The sequence below is a fragment of the Coccidioides posadasii genome, chromosome 2 (genome assembly GCF_018416015.2).
Source record: "Coccidioides posadasii str. Silveira chromosome 2, complete sequence".
NCBI lineage: Eukaryota > Fungi > Ascomycota > Eurotiomycetes > Onygenales > Onygenaceae > Coccidioides > Coccidioides posadasii.
Window position 1 is genome coordinate 7,086,873 of NC_089408.1, and position 21,718 is coordinate 7,108,590.

Sequence of the window (21,718 nt, forward strand, 5' to 3'; positions counted from 1 at the left end):
TGTGTTCCTTAGCTTTTGCACCCGACAGCAAAAGTTGACTTCAAATCACACCATCGTGCTTCGTGACCTTTTTCTAATATCTCCGTCAATGTTGGCGGTATTTGTTGCTGTTAGAGCCCTCGTCAAGAGCGCGCCCTGCTAAGGCAATATCAGAGGGCTTCATAGCCCACCAAAGTGCCCAGAAGTTGAGGACAAGTTGTTTAATAAGATCTTTGGTTTTGGTTTGTTGGCAATGAGGTGAGTTTGTTAAGAGAAGTGGTTGAGAGGTGTACGTTTGATAAGATAAAAAATAGTTATAACCACGCCAAAACGCCCCCCATATAACCGCTAGTTACCCAGGCATTGTTAACTAGTACTGGTGAAAAGGGTTTGACCATATGCTACTTATTCTTTTTTTTTCCCACTCAATTATAGTAAAATACCTTTACTTACATATTAAGTACATACGACCATAGGAAGTGGAAAACAGGGCTTCCCGTCCGCTCAGCCGTACTTAAGCCACTCGCCGGCCGGCTAGTAGTTGGGTGGGTGACCACCAGCGAATCCCGGCTGTTGTATGTCTTTTTATTTTGCTCGAAAAACCCTCCAGGTTTTTGGGTTTAGTGTTCATGAAAAGGGTTTAGTTAACTAAGATAACAGCCACAACAAAAGATCTAGAAACTGGTGAGATGAACATTTAACCAGTTCTTCCGGGAATTTTCTTTTGTATACTCGTAGTTTTCTAGAGGTTTTTGCAAAAATGCATTTGCAATGCGTCGGTGGCTATCTGATATCTCAAAGAGCCAATGCACTAGATTTTCCTACCTTGCTGACTTGTAGAACGTACTTCTCGAATACGTTGTAATAAGACTTCAAGTTGACTCTCTCTCAATTTTAACATATATAAATCGATACCGAGCAGGGAACCTGTTACCCCGGAGACAGACCACGAGAGCCGGTCGAGACTTTGATGATTAAAGGCGGCCGGTACTTTCGGTTCTCGATAGAGTAATTCTGACAAATATTAGCATCCAACTGTACTCCGTAAATCGCATCTTGTAGTATTTCAATCAGCGTCATTACGCAGTACGGAGTATACAGTTTCTCAATGTTTTTATTCAACGCTCCGGATTCGCAACGGGCCGAAGTCCAAAGGGCTGAATTGTGGCTAAAGTCTCAAGGCTAGCTGGCCTATTAAGCATGTCCAGAAGCAAGAGGAACCATGAAACCAATCAATTTGAGTCCTAAGACATTACAGGTCAGATGAGAGGAAAAGCTCTGCATTAGATAAGGAAGATCTGCGCTGGATGCCTGGAGACTCAGTGATGTCGCGGCATACCCATAACTCTGGCTCGCCAGGCACCCCATTTCATAACAATAAAACGCACGGCTGCCCGCCTTCATCGAAGTTGTCATATTTATGATCCAATGGGGTCCTTGGCCCAAAACAACACCGACAGAGTTCCACTTACGGCTGGCGAAAGCCCGAGGCCACCTTAGGCCTTAATGGACATCAATACTAGGATTGAAGAACTTCAGAGGCAGCTAAAAGAAGCAGAGAGGAGGGCGGAACAGGCAGAGGGCATAGCTGAAAACGCAAAGGCCAGAGCCGAAGAGGCAGAATATCTCCGTGAGAATGAGCGACGACTTCGACAAGCCCTGGAGAACAGAATCAACCTGACAACCTTCGAGACCTTCCTTCGATCCTGCCACGAGTACATAACCGTACCGCTTAACATTCAACCGAAGAAGTCCAAAACTACAAAGGGCTCGATCACGGCCCCTACTGGTCGCTACTGTCCCACCACACTTCGCCGATGGACAGATTTTCCCCGTCTGCGCAACGAGCTCTTCAACAGGGTATTCTCTCTCTTTCATCCGACTGAAGCACCCCCATTAAAAGTGTTCCCATCCACTGAGGTGGTGAGGGGTGTCGGTGACCTTGTCTCGCGTCGACGACTAGGCAGCGAGCTCGACCTCTTGAGCTATGAGCGATTCGCCGTTGAAGAACATGTCATCTTCATTATGCAGGAACTGCTAAAGCTTGATACTGGCACCCACCTTCCTTTGCTCGGGTCGGGCATATCCTTTGAAAATCATGCCAATACCCTCAGTGACGAGCTGGAGCTAACACCGCAGAAGCACCAGGGCTGGAGGCCTCGATCCGATTAGCTATGCGTGTTTCGAAAAGATGACGAGGTTGAGACTTTGCTGTTCATCATTGAATACAAAGCTGGTCATAAACTTCTGCCTGCAAATTTACGGGCGGGACTGCAACCCTCAAACTTCTGGGAAGATGTTGTGCAGGCTCACCTGATCCCCACTGATCAAGAGGAAAAACTCATTTACAAAGCAAAGCAGATCACTGGTGCTGCCATCACTCAGGCATTTGACTACATGATTAAAGAAGGGGTTGAATATGGGTATTTGACTACTGGTGAAGTTTTTACTTTCCTTCACATCAAAGAAGATGACCCAACTACACTATATTACCACCTCTCTGAACCTGTTCGTGACATCGAAGCTCAGCATCCCCTAACACAGCAGTATCATCGCTCCTTTCGCTATGTCTCCTGGCCTTGGGTTCACAGAAAAGGGACCAAGAGTGGCGATCTCATGCATTTTCCATTCTTCACACATGGGCTATTGATGTAGAGTACATCTTGGCGAAGATGCCAGCTGAGGAGAGAAGCCGAACGCCATCTGGGTCGAGCTTTGTCCCATCAAGCCCGCTTTCCAGTCCTATCCAACAGGAACAATCTCGTCGATCACGTCGACTGCAAGGTCGCTGTGCGGACTCGGATGACACGGCCGAAGATTCACCCTCGGATAGCTCTGAGGGGGACGATCCCAGCAACCGTAATGCAATGAGCAAATGGGGATCCAAACGATTCGCAGTGGTTATATCTCCACCTCGACCCCCTGCAGCAAAACGACAGCAGCAGTCGCAGGAGGAGCGCAGACGTAATCGGGAGCCAGAACGTCAATACTGCACACAAAAGTGCCTTGCTGGTTTGGCCAATAGGGCTGCTTTAGATCAAGCATGTCCCAACATCACTCTTCACCGAACAATGAGCCAGGATGACAATCATCCGATTCTTACAGCGAGAGTTGCTGCACTACTTGAAGCTCAGCTTAACAACGACCGAGATAATGGATGCAGACCTTTGAAGTTCTTTGGGGCCTACGGTATTCTCTTTAAGATGACACTGGCCAAATACGGCTATACTTTCGTGGGGAAAGGAACGATCGAAGGGTTGATCCATCATCTCCAACATGAGGCTAAAGTGTATGAATACCTCAGCAAGCTTCAAGGTAGTTTGATTCCGGTCTGCCTGGGGAGTGTTAACCTAAAAGAGCCATTCATCACAGATGGTTTGGATCGGATTGTCCACTATCTGCTCCTCTCCTGGGCTGGAGACAGCTTAGATTATTCGCAGCATTGTGACTTTCATCAGGAGGCGAGAAGACTGCAAAAGGAGTTGGGTCGGTATGGTGTGGTCCATGGGGATGTTCGTCCTGCCAATGTCACCTGGAATTCAGAGCTATCCCGACCAATGCTGATCGACTTCGACAAAGCGCGGCTGGTGCGGAAAAGACCATTAACCAGCTCAAGGCCGAAAGCCACTCATAGCCATGCCATTAAACGGAAACGGCGAAGCCTTTTCCAAGTTGACGTATAATCTTACCTAGCTGCGGAAAGCCATGGGGTGATCCTTTGTTACCGAGCAGGTTTCGACAACCAGTGGTAAGCTATCTTTCCGGGCGTCAACTGCTGAAAGTGGTATCTTTTTATAATGGAGGACTAAGATTGTAAAAATTTGACGGATGAGCGATTGAAGCTATACAATAAAGCATCAAAGAAGTGTTAAGAAAAGTTGAACCAATTTCTTGAAAATTGGTGGGAATCGAGCTGTGATCAACACGTTGTGGATGCTGAGGTTACCGCGCAGGATTCAACTTATCAGTCTGACATTTATGCCTCTGAGAGAGTCCATTTGCTGTTTGTGGCCGGGTCCTTTCTCCAAGCCGCCATTATTTGGGTCCAGTCTTCTAGTTGATATGTTGGATAATTTCATAGCAGCTGTCTTGGTTGTTTCCACTTTTGATAAAAAGAGAGCCCTGAATGCCGTAGGGCTAAATAGATAGATCATGGTCATTGAAGCTCGATCAAGGTAGTCTTGCAGTCAAACAGACACAAAAAAGGCATATTCCCCCACAGCCACCTGTGTTTCAATGTGCTTCTAGCAACAAATCATGGATCATTCCAGGATGGGTAACTGCTCTTAATAAATTTATGAAGTTTATAAGTCCTAATTTCAAAGGGCAATGAAACCAAAGATGGCTTTAGGGAATAGATGGATGCCAAAGCCACTTCGCTTCAGAGCAAATAATACATACGGAGTTGAGAAGTCAGAAACCCCACAAGTTGATCAATTCCAAGAAAGGAAGAAAAAAAAAAAGCAAAGGATACTTCAGCACAAATGATGAACCCCGAGGACAAAGCACAAACAGGCAGATAACGAGGCACTGAGAAAGATTGCTACAAGTGGCTGAGCAGTCCATGTGTGTTCAGCACCTCAGTTGCCTTACATCTTCTTGAGGTAATGCAAACTTCTGTGCAGTTGACAATCTCCTCCCATAATATGCTTCTCAAACTGAGTAATGATATTTCTAGAATCATACGCATTGATTGCACCAGTGTCCAGCAAATGAAGAAGGCAATCTGGGCTCAGAAATACTGGCAACCAGACCAACATTTCACCCCATTCTATCCACACATCAGTCAAATGCTAGCCTATGAGCAAAAAGATATATCAACATTTGAGTGGCATCAGCATGGCTTGTACCCAGCTAGGAATGAAAAAAAAAAAAAAAAAAAAAAAAGTAATTATCTGACAAAACATATGACCATGATCTTGTTGACGCACTCAATGTTCTAGGCCGCCTAGACGCACCAAAATCGTCTAGATGGGAAATATGCCGTTGAATCTATTACGTCAAACTACCTTTAAAACGGCCTCTTCATACTTCCTTGCGCTGGCTGAGATGCACATGAATCACTTGATTAGCCAAAGGAATGATGCTAACAGTTCAGTGGAGGACTGCAGACAGAACTATATTGCTCGATGTCTATTCCGCAAGCTTGCCCAATGATGCCGTCTCTGAAAAGTATGATGATGGCCCTTTTTAAATTATTCCCTGATGACTTTCGCCCCAAGTGTTTTTGCTAACACCGAACTCAAGGTCGCAGGAACGATTGACTGGAAGTTCACATATGTTGCACCAGCAAAGTTTGCTAGAAGCCCTCTGCTCTGACTATTACTGGAACTTCCTGGATACTGGCCCGACAGGCTTGATGATTGGACTCGAAACTATGAAAAGTGCTCGAAAACTTTGTTTGAAACATTTCAAGAAAAAGAAGAGACGGTTATCCAGCATGGAATGACGACAGAAAAGAACAGGCTCTTGGAGCATGTGAAATAGAACTGGGAATCTGGGATATCTTGGTTAAGTATGTCGCAAGGAGGAGTTGGGCATTTGATATGATTTTTTGAGCCAGAGCTGATAGAAGATTATTTGCGGCTGGTGATCTTGAAGATCGATTTCAGTTGCTGACAGAAAAGGAGTTGGATGGGATCGAAACATTTATGCAGAGGTGAATGCCGTGTATCACGTGACATAGCCAGCTGTTGGGCAATTTCCGGTCGGATTTTGCAGCCGAGTCGATCTGCGCTGAGAGAGCAACACGGGGGATTGTTTCGCGTCGATTCCCGTCGATCAGCCCACTGATGGGATGGATCCTTGTGAGCTGTCAAACTTTACCAACTCCTTGTACGGAGTACTCCATACGGAGTACAGGACCAAACAAGGCGACAACCTTCCTAGCTCTTTTGTGTGGATCATAAAAGAGGACTCAAAAAACTCCAATTGTACTCCGGACTTCGGCGAAGATGCAAACATTTGCTAAAGGCTGGTTCGATCCTGTTGTTAACTATGAAGTTGCCCAATTATATCCGGAGTAGAACTCTTCTCTGGAATGAAGATGGATAGGTGAGAAACATTGGCCTGTCGATTCGGACATATGGAGTACTAAATAGGTGCAGTCTGAACGACCAAAATTCCTCTATCATTGGCTAATCCCTTTACTGGCTACCTACGGAGCGTGCTGCTGCCATCATACCCAAGAAATTGAGTGAAGCTGATCCCCGGTACTACTAAGTTTTTGGCCTCCTAATCTGGATATCATGGCAGTACGTAACTGCTGCCCCACGTTTTCAACATCAGTATGCAGTGATGATGAGAGCACACACTTTTATAGCGGTTCCGCAGTACTGGTATCAGAGACCTCTACTCGACCTACTGCATGCGCCATCAAATCCATCTCAGCAAACGTTCTCTATCAACGGCATCGATCGTATCTTATATGGGATAAAATCGTAATGCTGGGAAAGAAACAAAATCAAACTAATACTCCGTGACTAGCATCTCATTTCAACATCACGCGTTCTAGATGGATAGGAACTCACCCGAATACAACCCAATTCCATGACACCCCTCCTTGGGTGTAGGCCCCGGATCCTTCAACCTACTCCATACACCGCCGGTTTTTACAACTACGGAGTACATTCTGATAAAAGGCCTAACACAAAGTCAAGCTGACCATTTTATTGCTTGAAGACTGACTGTCAGCTAATCTTTGACAAGTGGATCCGGTGGTCTTAAATGACCCCGAAAGCTTCGGACCAGGTGGTAGTTTGTTTGGGACTAGAACATGGGAGATGAATCCTAAAATTGAGAATTAACAGTTGACCTTGTTGGAATGGATGTGTACCTCTGATAAAGCAGCATGTTCTGTTTGCAAGGGCTGAGGTGCGGGCTGAGGTGCGCAGAAAGTGGCGATCCTGTCATCTCTCCAACGCTCCGGTCGCCTTCTTCATGTCGAGGACGGGAGATGATCTTACCCGGGTTCGTCGCTCGTTCCGTACGATTTAGGTTCACCTCCGGGAATCCTGCTAAAACACCGCTTTCCTTTTGGTTGTTGCCAAGAGGCGTTTCCCCATGGCTGTTCCCGGCTCAGGGTGACATGGTCAGAAACGCCGATCACTATGTTGCGGACGCCCGAACGGGCAGGGATGCCGACACAACCAAGATCGACTCTCACCGAGTGAGGATAGATCTTAGATCGTAGAAGCGAAGATGTACAGATGTGAGTACTTTCTTCAATGTCGAAATGTCCGATTTTTCTCACGAGACTCTAGATTGTGACGATGTCATACTCACCACCTCCGCATTTGGCACTGCGCAAGAGACCAAACCTTCCTGTCAAATGGACCACCGTCGATACCACCATACCCCGTCATTGTCACTTCTCCAGATGCTAGCGGGCCCTGGAGATCGGCTGGGGAAGTACCCACATCATGCTGATCCCACCGTGTCTCCCATCTCCCCGTGGGAGAGACACTTCCAGAACTCTCTTCAGAGAGCACATTCGCTCGACCTCGGGAAGCACTTTTATATCCTTAGTGAAAGGCCCACGTGAAGAGAATTTTCCGCTACCAGTCGACATTTCTCTGGGCTTGGTAATTTCAAACAGGAATCGATTCGTCCACGAGAAGCGGAAGGATCCCTGGTAAGTATGATTCCACTATGCGCCCGGGACATCCGTATAATTTTGCTATGGCCGATTCTTGGCCGGTAAATTCCTCGCGATGAGAGACTAGATTCGGGTTGTCATGCTGTTTACTGCATAGAAGCGGCATCATGCTGTCACCGGAAGAGTTTCTTCAATCTCAATAGAAGCGCCCCATTGGGTCATGTTCCCACGACCCCGATGTTACGCTGCGGCGGAAGGGCAAAAATGAAAATTCCCGGGCAAGGCAAGGGCTCAGATAGCAATTTGTGTGCAATTGTATTTGGTTGAACGCCACCTAGAATCCGGTCGAAGCCGTGCTCCCAATCCCGGGGTGGAAAAGTGGTATATAAAAGCCGAACTCCCAGGACCCTGAGCCATCGACTTATTGTTCTCGGTTTGAAACATCGGCTCTTCACCAGATCTAGCCTTATCTCTGTTCGTCCCAAGATTTTCGTTATGCGTGTCTCCGTTCCTGTGTTGGCCCTGGCCTTTGGCTCCCTGGCCGCTGCCGCCCCCAACGCTGGGCGTCGAACTTGTGGCTCTGTACCACCTCCAGAATTCTTTGAAGCGTCAGAAAAAGTCGCTGCTCTGGAAGAAAGCGGAGCGTTCGCCGATTTGCAGGCCCCTATTGAGGTCGAGACTTATTTCCATGTCGTCGCTTCGAGTAGATCAGAGCGTGATGGTTACATCAGCGTAAGATGACAGCCCTAGAGCCGGTTAGACTCAAAACGGGATATGATCTGCTAACGAAACAAAAAGGATCAAATGTTGTCCGACCAAATCCGGGTCATGAATGAGGACTATGCCCCTCACGGAGTTCATTTCAACTTGCGAGAAACGACCAGAACGATCAATCCAAGCTGGGCTTCAGACGGAAATGAGATTGCCATGAAGCGCTCTCTCCGCAAAGGAGGCTACGCTGCTCTTAATGTTTACTTCTTGAAGGACCTTGGTGGAGCGTTGGGGGTACGAATACCCTGGAGCAAAAGTGTACTACCACACATTCTCTTGCAAACGCTAATTCAATATAGTATTGCTACTTCCCCACCAATGCCGCTCCCGGCTCGACCACCTTCATCCGTGATGGATGCTCTGTTCTGTCCTCTAGTGTGCCCGGTGGCAGCGGAGCCCCTTACGACCTGGGCAAAACAGCCACCCACGAGGTTGGCCACTGGATGGGTAAGTCCGCCATCCAGAACTCTTCTAACTGTTTTTAAAATATATTTAAACTCCATGCTTATCATGTCCTGTTAACTCCCGTCAGGTCTCTTCCACACCTTCCAAGGTGGCTGCTCTGGACAGGGTGACTACGTCAGCGACACCCCACCCCAGCGCAGCCCAAGCTCCGGCTGCCCTGTTGGCCGTGATTCGTGCCCCGGTGGTGGTGTTGACCCAATCCACAACTACATGGACTACTCTGTTGAGTAAGTGGCCTCATGCCTTCTCACCGAATTGACCCCCTCCGAAGTGATTTTATTTGAATAAGGGCTAACGTAAAGCGCGCAGCTCCTGCATGAACCAATTCACCAGAGGCCAGGGTACTCGTATGAGCTCTATGTGGAGACAGTTCCGTGCCGGAAAATAATCTGTCATGATTGAGCCAGATCGGAGCCCAGAATCCATTTGATATTTTCATGTACATAGTTGATGTCAATGTGAATTGAGATTTTGGATAGACACCTGCGCCTGTAAACAGCGTAGATTGGTGTTTTTTTGGCATGCCTTGAATGCGCAACTTATAAAACTAAAGTTCCAAATTATCATGTCGTCAGGATTTTGGGAGGATCCACGCACAATCACGGGTGTTGACGGCCACCTTGATGGTTCTTATTCTTGGAATGATTTTCGACATGTCTCTGGAGGATTTTCCCCCCACCAAACCTTAGCCAGCAGGGACTAGAACAATGTGCAGCTCTTCATTTCTATCACCATGCAAAATTCTTGTATGTATGTCTGAGAGGACTTGGATGCAAACTCCTTTCTGTTCATCTGTAAAGGTTGGGGAGCCCTTGGTTAAGTGCACTGCTCTTGCTCAGGGCATGCTCACAGCGATATGTTCAAAATGTACTTAATCGCCCGGTAAGGCATATTCCCCGCAGGATGGGTAGAATCTCAACAAATCGGAACAAGTGGACAGTTGATCATTTCACAGGTAACTGCTATCGCGCATCTTTCTATGGACGTCTAAGGAATTAAGGCATATCAAAAGTCGATTCGTCGAGTTGGTAAAGACTAAGACAGAGCAGCAGCCCATAACGCTCGCTTGCAACTTTTCACATCTTTGCGTGGAGAGTTCTTAACTTGGAAAGCTGATAGGTGTATATGGGGAGGCTCTCAGCAGGTTGGGCTATACCCGCGTAGTTGTCTAGTTATTCAGAAACTTCCTACACCGGTTCTGATATCCAGAAGACCTGTCGACGATAATCCATGAGGCACTTGATTCACCTTTCAAGTGGTCATAATCTTGGGGTACTTCTAGAAGATAACATCAGTCACCGTACTTCCGATGGATCGTTCCAGCTTTCAGGACATCGTCGGAATCCTATACTGTCGCGATGCACGAAGTATTGTCATGCGATAAAATCTTCAACAGCACTTTTTAGTTGCGATGTACTATCTTTATGTGAACATAGGATATTCGAAGGCTCACGGAACTTTTTGAAATGAACAAAATAGAGTAATATTGAATTTTTCCGTTGAATTGAGGCAACGAGTTGATAAAATGGTCTCCAATTGGTAAGTCCTTAGAGTATAAAAATTGATAGGCTATAGAAACGGGTCCCGGGACGATGGTGAAAGGGAGGTATTCTGGTATGTTACACAGAGAGAGCATATGTGGGATACAGAAGTAAAGGGTCGATACGGGGAGCAATTTTCGTCCTTGGCTACCAAGCGGTGAGGGAATGAATTCCAAAGAGTGAAAACCTCAGAAATCCAGAGAGCATGGTCTATACGGAAGGATTTGTCATATAAATCAAGGAATTATAGAGAGGTAAATGCGAAGTAGGCACAAAAGCAAAAGCAAAGTGAAATCAAGAGTGATGGCTGAACCACACATACTCCTCATACTGTGAAGAGTCATAAAGTCACCTGGATGCCGGAGGTGAGAGGATTTAGTTTCGGTTGAACACTATGTCCTCAAACGTGACAAGGATGCGACAAAAGCAGTTGGATTACATCAAGACAATGATGTAATGATATCCGGCAACCATGCTGAGCCTGATTTAATAGCATCTCTGGGACAGAGGAAGGTGATTGAACCAAGGGTTGAAGGTGGACAGTCAGTGTCGACATATGGGACACAATTTAATATTGAAAAGGACTTGCTGAGCTTTAGCATTTGATATGAAAGGCCTTGATTCCTCGACAATCGATCGGTGGATTGAATATCGGTACCGCTAATGTGAACAGAGACACACGTTTTAACCTCCCGAGGAATCCTAGGAATCAATAATTTGCCATAGACCTCCTACAATGGCTTAGGTTGTCGACACAAAGGGTTTGAAGGCAATTCTCAAGTATAAAGATGCCCTCCTCGGGACAGACACTGGGCGCCTTGTAAGTTTCCACAGGGTCCTGGTAGACGATGGATGAGATCCTCTCCATAGATGCCACATATCGGGTGATTCCTGGATGTAAACACGATCCTTTGGAATCCATTCGCTAAAGAGGCAGTGTAAATCACGTATATATTATCCCCGCGAAGCACATCACGTTTTCCGCCAATGCATATTCGAGGGTCGTTTCCCTCGTGTTTTTTGCTCTGGTCCCCGCGTCTGTCGCGTCTGTGCTTGTTGCTGATTCCTTTTTCCTTCCCATACTTGCTTGTTTTCCAAATGGTCGACAAGAAGCCTGGCTTGCTCCACAATCTTTTCGTAGCCCGCCTTCATGACCGGCTCAACCATGCGAATCTCCATCGTTCCCTTCAACGCTTTCTCCGCCCCTGTCACATGGCCCTGGCTATCGCGAATGAGCTTCTTTCCTTCCGTATTATAGCCGCGTTCCTTCAGCACAGCTTCAAAGGCCGTTCTAACGCGTCTCGCGCACCAGGATCGAACGACTGGCTTCAGCGAAGACACGAGGTATCCATCCACCACTGTCCACCACAGTATACCGCGTTCGCGGGTTTGATACATATGGACGACCTTCGGACGAATTGGGTGATCAAAGTCGTTAAGGTAGCGGGCGGCAATGTAAGGAATAAGATTCTCTGGGGAATAGAATATATGGAAGAGGCTCACGCCTTTTATTCGTAGGGGCTTCGATGCTCGTTGGAAAAAGGTCGGGAGTTTTGCTCCCCTTGCGGCATTCATCTTGAAAAGGAGGAGCCTGGACAATAACGGGAAAGGGAACCAAAGAGGCAATGGACTATGTTCAGAACCTCTTCACCGATTTTAACACAAAGTGGAAGAGCTTGACATTTCTGACGTTGCGGCGGCCAAAACAATCCGTCCGTGGAATTAATTCTTGCGCTGTGGCCATAATCTAGCTGGCCAGGATTCCTACGATAGACCATAAAATGACCGCGATAACTTCTGGCTTTCGAGGCGCCAGAACTAAAGAATGGAATGTTCAGAATAGAATAAGCGTATTCATTCTGTTTCTATCTTGGTAGACTATTTGTTTGGATACAAAATAGTGTACACAGTACAACATGGCGAAATTTTCGCTGCCTTCAAGGTCAGCTCTTTCACCCTGGTGTTAAGGCTAGCCCCTCTCCCACTATGCCGTTATTTCCCAGAAGGATTCTTTCTTAAGGTCCTCCACGCTTATAGAGCCAATCCTCATATTGGGAAAACGGAAATCATCAGCCGGAGCCGTTGAGTCGGGCTCATACTTGAGATAATGAATGGTAGTGATACCAGCAGTGTCAAGAAAATCACGGACTCGGCTATAATTCAGTGCCACATGGTGCACCCCATGGCTGTCGTCTGACAGGCAGAACCGACCGTTTCTTGCTATAAATTCCTATAATAAGAGAGGAGAGATTGGGTTAAATAACCGATTCATGCGTAAAATTTTGACATACGTCCTCACCTTGCAGATCTCAGCTTTTGGGTATGGTTCAACCATCCCTTTCCGTAGACTGGCCGAGTTAAGTTCCAGAATGCCACCATATCCAGCAACAAAGTCCAGGTTTCTCAAGATCTTTTCCCAGACATTGGGCCAATGCTTAAAACTCCTATCCGGGCTCTCACTCATCAACCTAATAAGGTCAAAATGTCCAACAACAGGAGGCTTTAATTCCATCAGCATTTTGTATTGGCTATCGAAGTAGTCTCCAAATATCTTTTCATCCGTTCCGCCGGATATCTCCCTAGCGCGGATGTAGAAATCCCTATCGTAATCAATAGGAATGGTGTGAACATGATGAACGGAACCGATAAAGAAGTCGAAGGGGTACTTGTCCAAAGACTGTTTAATCAAGTCCAAGGACGAAGGACGAATCCAGTCACACTCGAACCCAATTGGAAGGTTGATCTGAGACTGGTACTTTTCTCGAAGACGAGTGGCCTCTTTAAAGTAGGCAGCTTCAACTTCCAACATAGTTTCAAGTGTGTTTATCCCGACCTGGAAATCGATTAGACATTTCGAAATATTCTAGCAAGCTCAAGCGTTTGAGATCTGGCAAGCGACAAAAGCGACATATATAGGGCCACACGCACTTCTTCCGGGTAGAGATCCTCAGTATGTCGAGGCATATGCTCTGTAAGGCAGAATACACGCATGTCCTTTTGAATTGCTGCTTGAATTACTTCTTCCAGCAAGTCTTTCGCATGGCCGGGGCAGAACTGCCCGGAATGACTATGGTGAGAGAAAGGCATATTGATGTGTCGTCAATATACCCAGAAGAGAACCAAAGCTTACACCGATATTAAGATCAGTAAGTCGAACAATGTGCAAAGGTAGACAATGTAATGGCCAACCTAGACGATGTTTTAGTTGCTGTCCACCAATGCAAAAGAAACACAAGCGCATCCTATTTAAAACAAACAGCAGGAAGGCTTGTTGAGCAGTGATGGCGTGAATGGGCCTGGGAAGACCGCGTATTACCAGCAGGTTCGACTCACCACACAACTTGTCACCGCAAATGAAACCTTGACAAGACTTCCTCCTGAGATTCTGCTATTAGTGGTGATGTCAAGTTCCACAGGCTTGAATCTTGCGATAGAAGCCTGTTAATTACCAGAAAAAACATGCACCTTTAGCTGCTCTTTGTGGTGGGGTTGTTCGTGGTTGAAATAACAGTTGCAGAAACTCAAAATTCTGTGAAGAGGAGAAAAACAAGACTCAGTTAGATCACAGTCAATAATCCATATATAAAGACTTCTACAATTCCAGGTCCATCTTCTTTGCGCCATTATTATAAACAGTTGTATTGACAGCAACGGCCGGTGATCACAACGATCAACACAGCGCTTCTCTACAGGGACCAGGGGCCTCCGTCCGACCCACTAAAGACGACCACGCCGAGCTTATCGGCTCCTGATAAGCTCAAGACTTGGACTTCCGCTGCCATTCCCTTGATGGGCCTCTTTTAGTGTAATGCGAGCTGAAGAATGCAGATATATCTCCCAAAGTCTCCTGATTGGGCGTAATCATAGTACCGAGGTACCTTTGTCAAGATGTGCATCACATGGCGTTCCTGCATCGCGGAAATCCTGAGGTCCTGTCCAAGGTCCAATGATTACGACGAGCTGTTGCATGTGGAATGTTCGACGGTACAACAGGATGGCCCACGATCAGTAACAAATAAGTCGCAAGACATTCAAGGTCCTACTGTCCCGGAAGAGGGAAAGCTTCAAAACACCAATTCCTATATATCTGCTTTGTAGCGGCGTAATGTGGAAATTGAGACAGGAGCGGCGTAATTCTGGCATGGAGTTGGCCAGACATAATGAGTTTGAGGGATTGGCTGCTTTTTGATTCATCACATTCATAGCCCAGGCACCCAGTTTATTACCCGAGAGAGGGCGGGAGTGTCAAAGGCGTGCATGCACACAGCCTCCTCTTGAGCGATGGTGGTTTTAACTTTGAGGAAAACAATGCTTTCGTCGTCCTGGAGTTTTTTCATTCACTTGGAGACGCCGCGATGACCGTTGCAACAACATACTCCCCATCGTGGGAAATGGATAATTTGCCAATTCGGCCGACTTCTTCCCCGTTCCTTAAATACACCACCTCAGGTCTTCCGTCCCCCTTGGGCTCGTGTCTGACGATAACTTCTTTCCAACTAATGCTTGCAGCGCCGCCGGGTGCTGCCTTCCTTGCCGCTTCCTTAGCAGCAAAGCGACCGGCTAACCATCTCGCTACATCGTTGGCATTCGACGCGTTGAGCAACTGTGATGACTGAGGTATCGTCTGGGAAAGCTGTGGTTGATATTGTGGAAATTTAGACAGAAAGTAGGCTTGTTCCTGCTCAGACAAAATGCGCCGTATAAACCGGTTGAAATAGTTGTGGGTGCCAGCGGATGGACGAGTGACCAAGCGAAAGATTCGAGGAATGTGCACTATATCAGTGCCGACATTCAGGCATAAAGGGAACGGAATGGCCTTCATTCGGTAATACAGATAGAAATTCCAGGAAAAACCCTCGTACAAAAAGTCGAGCTGTCGAGGCAGCGTGGAGTTCCAGGTGGCGCGTCGAAATCCCTTGAATGATGATATAAGCAGGGGTCTTGGCCAAGACCCCTGGAGATATCGACTTTTCGAAGCGCGACCTTTCTCAAGTCCTCAATAAACAAAGCGGATGAACAACTAGCGAATGAGGTTAGCCACATGGCCACATGCCTCTCTACCTTTGCCTAAGGCACGACCTTCCCTTTTGTGAGGCCTCACTAGTTCGTCCTCCCTGCGCAGTGGAGCGTCCTAAACGGCAGTCCTGTTCCAAGGAGGTACACGGTGTACGTACGGAGTACTTTTATTATAGTACGAAGTAGCGATGTGTGTGATGCGTTTCCTCCGCATATCACTGGGTCCAGAGTCGTGTGTTTGAACCCGTCAGCAGCCAAAGGAAAGATTCCTTTCTCTTGCTATCTTTTTCTTTCCGCTAGTGCCCTGGTTTTGCTGCTAGAAGAAGCTGTTGCGATTCAATGCTCGTGTTTTCCTCCATTACCGTGGCCATGTTTGAGTTTTCGATCTCTCTAGGCTACAGAATACGCAATCGGATTACCGAAGCTCGTAAAAGCTGAGCTGCTCGGACCTGGGGATACCTGATGTCTAACCGCGGAGTATTTCCCTTCATATTAGATTCTCTTCTATATACGAAGTCACATCATACACACGTAATGCGGATGTGTGCTTCTGTAACAGCTTTGTCCCAGCCTGCACATCTGCTTCACTTTCTTACTATCAATATTCGATATGCAACTTGACGAGAGTTCTCGGCACTTTCATGGATTTTGAAAGGAGCTATGGCTCTTGAGCTATGATGGTATTCAATCACATAATATATCTATATACGGAGTACATTCTCCTTGTAAGTGTAGATTGGCACCACTCCACACAATCCGAATTGACTCGCTCTTCGGCCCGAATGCGGTTCCCAAACTTAGTATGACACCCGCTCGGTAATCGGCATCTCTCCGCGGCCATCTGGTGCTGCTGTTTTCATCACCGACGCGGGGAAGGAATTCAATAGAGACATCCTTATAAATGTCATGAATCCTGTCGCTAGTTCAGTTGCAATGTTTCTTCTTTTGAAAGTATCCATTTCCTGTTCGGTTCAAGCATCCTCACCATAAATAGTTCCCGAAAGCTTGTCGCTAGGGTCCGAAAGGATATTTTGTAGGGAAGACGCAAGTTCACAATGCGCTCGATAACTTGTCAAGGTACTCCGTCTGAGGTACATCAGTCCTAGTGGCTTTTCCCCCAAAGAAAGCCCATAGCTCACGAAGACTCGAACTAGATCGGCCTGCAACATGGCCAGCAAGCCAAGTCCGAAATCCAAGGCAGTATAGAGTTTTACAATGATCTCTTTAAAAAGAAATGCTCTATGGATTGGCAGGAGGTGTGTCGAACGGCAGCAAAATTCATCCCGTTGCTAGAAGCTTCGTTTCCGGAGTATTTACAAGAGATAAAAGGTGAGAAGGGAGAAACCTCCTTTCCACGGTCTTTCTCGTGCTACAAAGTCCTAATAAACTTCAATAGGTATTGCACAGGGGGCTGATGTGGATATGGAAACCATCCTCGCTCTTAATGTCCGAACAGAGCTAGCATACGGAATGTTCAGTGACGGATGCACGGCGTTCTCTTGGAAATCGGAGACAGAAAGTTTTCTAGGTCAAAACTGGGATGTAAGCTCGCCCTTTTTCTCAACGACGTGTCGCAAAAAGTGTACGAAGACAGGAACTAATGTCCGCCAAAGTGGGATAAAGCGCAATCCCCGAACCTGGTCTCGATGCATATCCGCCCTTCTCAATCTTCCAAGCCTTCAATCCACATGATCACCGAGGCTGGAATCATTGGCAAAATTGGCTTAAACTCCTGCGGTGTAGGCGTCACACTAAATGCCATCAAATGCGCCGGAGTCGATTTCAATAAGATTCCATGTCACCTCGCCCTCCGCACGGTGCTCAACAGCAGCTCGCGTGCTGAGGCCGTTGAGAAACTTGAGAAGCTTGGCGTGGCGTCTGCATGCCATATTCTCGTCGCAGATCACACAGGTGGAACTGGACTAGAATGCTCAGCCTACGACATTGTACGGCTGAACATGGGCGATGAAGGAGAACCATGCCCTGGCGTTATCACCCATTCCAATCATTTTGTGCATGAGCACATTAACGTCAATCCAATACTATATTTAGCGGACAGTGAACCTCGATTGCGTCGGATTAGAGAATTGACAGGCGCGGCCGGGTCGCGGCCAGGGTTTGACGCCATGAATAAGATTTTGGAGGACGAGAAGGGTTACCCAACCGGGATCTGTCGCGCACCCACAGAAAATAGCCAAATGGCGTCTCTTTTCAGTATAATCATGGATTTGAAGGGGAAAACAGCAGCGGTTAAAATCGGGAGGCCAGTTAGTCCGACCGGAAGCCTGGAGTTGCGACCATAAGAAGCGACAATTCATTTTCTTTTGTTAGTGTTTCCCCGGTTTCGTTGATATAACCCAAACTCCAAATTCGAGACGCCCAGATGATGATCTTGTTGCCAGCTTTCTTGTGTGGTCTTGTCTTTGTATATCTATGTCATATACCCTGGACTTTAGTTAGCAAATGCTCTGCGATAAAGCTTGGATATTGACCCTAACATGCATCTACATATGCAGGAAGAGGTATTCGCAACGCCCTTAAAGACGTAAAGTGGATTTGCTGCATTAGGGTATTGACAGTAAAAGCTCTGAGGTCTCTTGCAAAGAAGGTCCGCTCTCCTTAGCTTGTGTAGTGGTAAGTCGTACTCCATCCCACCCTTTTTGAAAAGCAGGTAATTACCCAAAACAGTGTCATAACGAATCTATCATGCCATTTGTGTCTATATTTCGAAATAATATCTGTACATATGAGGCACCTTCGGTTTAACCCTTGGCGAGACCCGGGCACACAAAGTTCCGCGGCAATTTCTTCCCAAACGTCGGTATCAAGAGCATATCAAAGAGCTGGGGCTGTAAGCGTATACATTTTCGGGGTTGACGGTCACAAAAGTTCGATGATTACGCTTTCGCCTTCTTTTCCTCGGCTTCAACGTTTTTCAAGAATTCTCTGATGATAGAGAAGAAACAAAAAGTTAGGAGCGGACAGTAATATGGGGTGGGGAGGTCCAATCGTTTTAACGAGGGAGGAGTAAACGCGTTCCGGCAACATACTGGATAAACTGCTCCTCATCCTTACTGCTAGCCTTGATTGGAGGGCCCTGTTCCTTCTTTTTGGAAGATGAAGGCATTGCGAGCCAAGCGCCGGCGAATGTTGTACCAAGAGTGGCCATTGCGAGCTGTTAATAAGACATCAGCGGAATTTCTTAATCGTAACATCATCGACATATAGAATATATCTCCAGTGAAACAGCCGAATGGTATAGCACGGCCGTATGGGTCCGGGGATCGCAAGGGCACACATACAACGTGGGAGCCGACTTTGCGGCCGGCAACTTGATAGTAAACCACCATTGTGAGAAGGACTGGTAAGAAAGAAGGTCAAAAGCAGGGCAGAAGAAGGTCAAGGACCGAATTGATGTTCTGTCCGGTAGCAAATGCAGCTCACAATCCGTCGAGGAGTTCGCGTTGGATCGGTCCAGCGATAAACTGCGGTTTCCCAAAGACGTCGACGATTTGTGATAATCACGTGATATTACAATGTTTACATCAGCTGTGTCGAGTATCCGCTAGTCTATTTCAGGTTAGATCAGAGCAGAAAAACCGAAAATTGCCGATTGACCAATAGAAAGCAGCAAATTAGGCTGATTATATAATGCGGGGTGCCGGGTTGCTATGATTGGCTGAGCACCTTCGGCGCTACGTGTGCTCCGTCGTCGCGTGTCCGCCATTTCTCCCGAAGCCCCAAGCCCGTGATGGAGCTCCAAGGGAGGCCCGGAATGAAACATTTACCCAGTGGGCTCTTCTGTGCCGTAGAGGAGGGCGGAGGCTTATGGCGATGGATACACGCGGATAAAGTAATAAAGGGTGTGCCTTCCATCAATGCGGGCGATGGTAGCTTTTTTCGTCCTTGAGCCTTCCGCTCGGATAGCTGGGTGGGCTGATGTCAACGGCCCGAAGAATAACAAGGAATCCTCTGAAGTAACGGAAGTCTAAGATCCAACAACAGTCGCGTGCTTCCTCACTTCGTCTCCCATCCACTACGTTTTGGTCTCACTAATTGTTTCTGACGTCTCTTCTCCCTTCGTCTATACCCCCAACGTCTGCGGAATTGATCGTCTCACCCTCCAGACTTGCTGAGCCATCCCTCACCATGTTTTGGGATCGCAAGAAGGACGAACAGGTTGACGACACTGTTGGGCGGCCCTCGCGGCGGCGCAAGTTGAATCCAGAATTGCAGAAGCTTATCAACCAAGAAGAAGAATTCCTCGATCAGCTTTATGACGGCCGGTATGGACAAGCTGTGATCTAAGCCCCCTCGCCGAGGCATGGCTTTTGCGCGCTTGCCTTGTAACGTCCTGTGGTTTTGAAAAGGGCATATCTGATCAGTCTCCACCTGGCAGCTCTGCAGATTCCATCGAGACTCCTTATCGCTACGCTGCGTACGCGACACGCATCAAGACCCTTCTCCTTTCGGCACACCGTTATGTCGCCTACACATCCGACATCGGTGAATCCTTTCGGCCTATAGCACACCCCTGGCTTGTACGAACTGCCTACGGTGTATCTTGGGCCTATATCTTTGGAGATGTTGCGAACGAAGGATACAAGGCGTATATGCGGAACCAACGTATCCTCATCCCCAAAGACGAGGCATACCGTTCCGCCGTCGCGACTCCCACTGGCCAAGACGTAGACTCACATGTCGTTGCCAAGGAGGGTTTGCGGCAGCACCAAGCTTTAGTAAAGTACGGCAAAGTCACCTCCGATCCTCATTCAATTTCTTGGAATGATCCTGAGGAGGATACGTTGACGCCATGGCCGACGAAGAGGATTCCATTGAGTGAAGATTACAGATCGATTATGGCCGAAAGAGCGGTGTTTCAAGGCCTTGCTAGTATGGGCTTGCCGGCGTTTACCATCCATTCGGTTGTGAGATATTCTGGAAACGCGTTGAAGGGTATAAAATCCGCTTTCTTGAGGACATGGGCTCCCATTGGGGTATGTTCAACCTCCCAATTACTTTGTGGATAGGTTTTAACTCTTGCGTTGCCAATAGCTCGGCTTATCCATCGTTCCCTTTCTACCATATGTCTTCGATAAGCCAGTTGAAGAAGCGGTCTCTTGGTCTTTCCGCAAAGCTTTCCTAGCTATCGGAGGCCCTGAGGCAGTTCCCAAAAGTGAAATTGAAGATAGCTCTGTTTCCAGGGCCATTGAGACCTTTGAAGAGAGACGGCATCGCCGACGAGAAGAGCGAGAACGGAGACGTGCTGAAAGACAGGCTCTTCTCGAAAATACGAAAGAAGAATAAACTAGCCGAATTTCTAAAGAACCCAAAAAGCACCTCTGAAAGTCAGTTTTTACTTTGTAACTAGCATTTTCTTTCCTTTTTTGTTGTGCACAGGCTAGGTGATCCTCACTTTTCCCTTTATCACATCATGGAGTCTTTGTTTATGGAGTACAAGTATTTTATATGCATCTTTGTCATGCCAGTTTGTGGTATTTTGCTATGACTCTAAACCCTGCTCTTTTCTGAATACATATAGTATATATAGCCTACATATCCAAGCGAGTGGAATTTACCGTTCTCGTGCGAATATGATGAAAGGTGTTGAAAACGGCATGTTCATGCACACATTGTATTCCTGGGTAGCTTATTCCGCCAATTTCCTGATGGTGTGCTAGATTTTTCCTATAATCATGGATTCAACCTACTGCCTTTAATGATAAATATCACAACTCCTATAACACTTTTCAAAAGCATTTAAACCAACATAAAAACGTTATGCTACCTCTGGTTGTGCTCTTTCTCCTCTCAAACCACTGCCGCACCCTCAAAAATAGAGGTTAATTTCTATACAACTATCAGCTACAGTGCCTCACTCGACAGGGACACACAGAAGTCCATCGATAACTACTAATGTCTCTCAGGCCCGATCGATCCCCAAACGAGGAAACCACAGAAGAGCAGGCCCTTATTAAGCCTGACGATGATACAAAGCCGGGGATCAAATTTAAGATCCGCGAAATTGAGACCGACATCGCTAAGCAGCAAGAACTATTGACTCAGATCCGCAAAAAGCTTTCACGTTCGGAGTCTAATATCGCTATGGAAATGGAGCGTCTTGAGCGAATGAGCGAGTGTGTTCGTCAAGCAACAGAGGATTTTGTAGCTATGCGACTGAGGTGCAGTGCATTTCGTGAAAGGCTTGGGTTGAGGGCGAGAACCAACCCAGAATTAGACAACAAGGGGGACAATAGAGGATCTTAGGAGGAATGATTATGGGGCCCTGAAGATCCAAAGGCAGGATAATAAGGTATAGAACACGGTGAAAGTAGGGACAAAATTGTTT

The 21,718-nt window shown here is 46.9% G+C and overlaps 11 protein-coding genes across 11 annotated transcripts; 7 read left to right on the forward strand and 4 right to left on the reverse strand.

Annotated features, from left to right (window-relative positions):
• Window positions 1–1,485: 1,485 nt before the first annotated feature.
• Window positions 1,486–2,151, forward strand: D8B26_004732 (uncharacterized protein; the record flags this gene model as incomplete). The annotated part of the gene is made up of 1 exon (XM_066124579.1): window positions 1,486–2,151. The coding sequence occupies one exon, from the start codon at window positions 1,486–1,488 to the stop codon at window positions 2,149–2,151; it is 666 nt and encodes a 221-aa protein (XP_065980660.1).
• Window positions 2,152–2,651: 500 nt separating this feature from the next.
• D8B26_004733 (uncharacterized protein) lies at window positions 2,652–3,662 on the forward strand (the record flags this gene model as incomplete). Its single annotated transcript, XM_003070492.2, has 1 exon — window positions 2,652–3,662. The coding sequence occupies one exon, from the start codon at window positions 2,652–2,654 to the stop codon at window positions 3,660–3,662; it is 1,011 nt and encodes a 336-aa protein (XP_003070538.2).
• A 924-nt stretch (window positions 3,663–4,586) lies between these two features.
• On the forward strand, window positions 4,587–4,922 carry D8B26_004734 (uncharacterized protein; the record flags this gene model as incomplete). Its single annotated transcript, XM_066124580.1, has 1 exon — window positions 4,587–4,922. One exon carries the CDS (start codon window positions 4,587–4,589, stop codon window positions 4,920–4,922), a length of 336 nt encoding a protein of 111 aa, XP_065980661.1.
• A 2,813-nt stretch (window positions 4,923–7,735) lies between these two features.
• On the forward strand, window positions 7,736–9,200 carry MEP1 (low affinity high capacity ammonium permease; the record flags this gene model as incomplete). The annotated part of the gene is made up of 5 exons (XM_003070493.2): window positions 7,736–8,308; window positions 8,375–8,581; window positions 8,647–8,794; window positions 8,880–9,039; window positions 9,122–9,200. Exons 1-5 carry the CDS (start codon window positions 8,072–8,074, stop codon window positions 9,198–9,200), a joined length of 831 nt encoding a protein of 276 aa, XP_003070539.1. The 5' UTR covers window positions 7,736–8,071.
• A 1,533-nt stretch (window positions 9,201–10,733) lies between these two features.
• Window positions 10,734–11,987, reverse strand: D8B26_004736 (uncharacterized protein). Its single transcript, XM_003070494.2, has one exon. The coding sequence runs from the start codon at window positions 11,926–11,928 to the stop codon at window positions 11,326–11,328; it is 603 nt and encodes a 200-aa protein (XP_003070540.1). The 5' UTR covers window positions 11,929–11,987; the 3' UTR covers window positions 10,734–11,325.
• Window positions 11,988–12,231: 244 nt separating this feature from the next.
• On the reverse strand, window positions 12,232–13,219 carry HIS2 (histidinolphosphatase). The gene is made up of 2 exons (XM_003070495.2): window positions 12,653–13,219; window positions 12,232–12,583 (listed from the first exon to the last, which is right to left on the reverse strand). The coding sequence occupies exons 1-2, from the start codon at window positions 13,160–13,162 to the stop codon at window positions 12,338–12,340; spliced, it is 756 nt and encodes a 251-aa protein (XP_003070541.2). The 5' UTR covers window positions 13,163–13,219; the 3' UTR covers window positions 12,232–12,337.
• A 686-nt stretch (window positions 13,220–13,905) lies between these two features.
• On the reverse strand, window positions 13,906–15,212 carry D8B26_004738 (uncharacterized protein). The gene has a single exon (XM_003070496.2). It carries the CDS (start codon window positions 15,173–15,175, stop codon window positions 14,687–14,689), a length of 489 nt encoding a protein of 162 aa, XP_003070542.1. The 5' UTR covers window positions 15,176–15,212; the 3' UTR covers window positions 13,906–14,686.
• Window positions 15,213–16,424: 1,212 nt separating this feature from the next.
• On the forward strand, window positions 16,425–17,672 carry D8B26_004739 (uncharacterized protein; the record flags this gene model as incomplete). Its single annotated transcript, XM_003070497.2, has 4 exons — window positions 16,425–16,460; window positions 16,524–16,698; window positions 16,766–16,911; window positions 16,983–17,672. The coding sequence occupies 4 exons, from the start codon at window positions 16,425–16,427 to the stop codon at window positions 17,670–17,672; spliced, it is 1,047 nt and encodes a 348-aa protein (XP_003070543.1).
• Window positions 17,673–17,914: 242 nt separating this feature from the next.
• D8B26_004740 (uncharacterized protein) lies at window positions 17,915–18,846 on the reverse strand. Its single transcript, XM_003070498.2, has 3 exons — window positions 18,672–18,846; window positions 18,420–18,544; window positions 17,915–18,315 (listed from the first exon to the last, which is right to left on the reverse strand). Exons 1-3 carry the CDS (start codon window positions 18,717–18,719, stop codon window positions 18,267–18,269), a joined length of 222 nt encoding a protein of 73 aa, XP_003070544.2. The 5' UTR covers window positions 18,720–18,846; the 3' UTR covers window positions 17,915–18,266.
• A 322-nt stretch (window positions 18,847–19,168) lies between these two features.
• Window positions 19,169–20,988, forward strand: D8B26_004741 (uncharacterized protein). The gene is made up of 3 exons (XM_066124581.1): window positions 19,169–19,655; window positions 19,769–20,366; window positions 20,425–20,988. The coding sequence occupies exons 1-3, from the start codon at window positions 19,519–19,521 to the stop codon at window positions 20,674–20,676; spliced, it is 987 nt and encodes a 328-aa protein (XP_065980662.1). The 5' UTR covers window positions 19,169–19,518; the 3' UTR covers window positions 20,677–20,988.
• A 297-nt stretch (window positions 20,989–21,285) lies between these two features.
• On the forward strand, window positions 21,286–21,636 carry D8B26_004742 (uncharacterized protein; the record flags this gene model as incomplete). The annotated part of the gene is made up of 1 exon (XM_066124582.1): window positions 21,286–21,636. The coding sequence occupies one exon, from the start codon at window positions 21,286–21,288 to the stop codon at window positions 21,634–21,636; it is 351 nt and encodes a 116-aa protein (XP_065980663.1).
• Between the last annotated feature and the right edge of the window lie 82 nt (window positions 21,637–21,718).

Coding starts and splice junctions, on each gene's coding strand:
- D8B26_004738 (XM_003070496.2), bottom strand. CDS start 15,175: ATGAAGGCCATTCCGTTCCCTTTATGCCTGAATGTCGGCACTGATATA.
- D8B26_004740 (XM_003070498.2), bottom strand. CDS start 18,719: ATGGTGGTTTACTATCAAGTTGCCGGCCGCAAAGTCGGCTCCCACGTT. Junction 18,545..18,671: donor GCAAAGTCGGCTCCCACGTT/GTATGTGTGCCC, acceptor TCTTATTAACAG/CTCGCAATGGCCACTCTTGG. Junction 18,316..18,419: donor GATGAGGAGCAGTTTATCCA/GTATGTTGCCGG, acceptor CTCTATCATCAG/AGAATTCTTGAAAAACGTTG.
- D8B26_004736 (XM_003070494.2), bottom strand. CDS start 11,928: ATGAATGCCGCAAGGGGAGCAAAACTCCCGACCTTTTTCCAACGAGCA.
- D8B26_004741 (XM_066124581.1), top strand. CDS start 19,519: ATGTTTTGGGATCGCAAGAAGGACGAACAGGTTGACGACACTGTTGGG. Junction 19,656..19,768: donor GATCAGCTTTATGACGGCCG/GTATGGACAAGC, acceptor TCCACCTGGCAG/CTCTGCAGATTCCATCGAGA. Junction 20,367..20,424: donor GGACATGGGCTCCCATTGGG/GTATGTTCAACC, acceptor CGTTGCCAATAG/CTCGGCTTATCCATCGTTCC.
- HIS2 (XM_003070495.2), bottom strand. CDS start 13,162: ATGTTGGAAGTTGAAGCTGCCTACTTTAAAGAGGCCACTCGTCTTCGA. Junction 12,584..12,652: donor CAAAAGCTGAGATCTGCAAG/GTGAGGACGTAT, acceptor CTCTTATTATAG/GAATTTATAGCAAGAAACGG.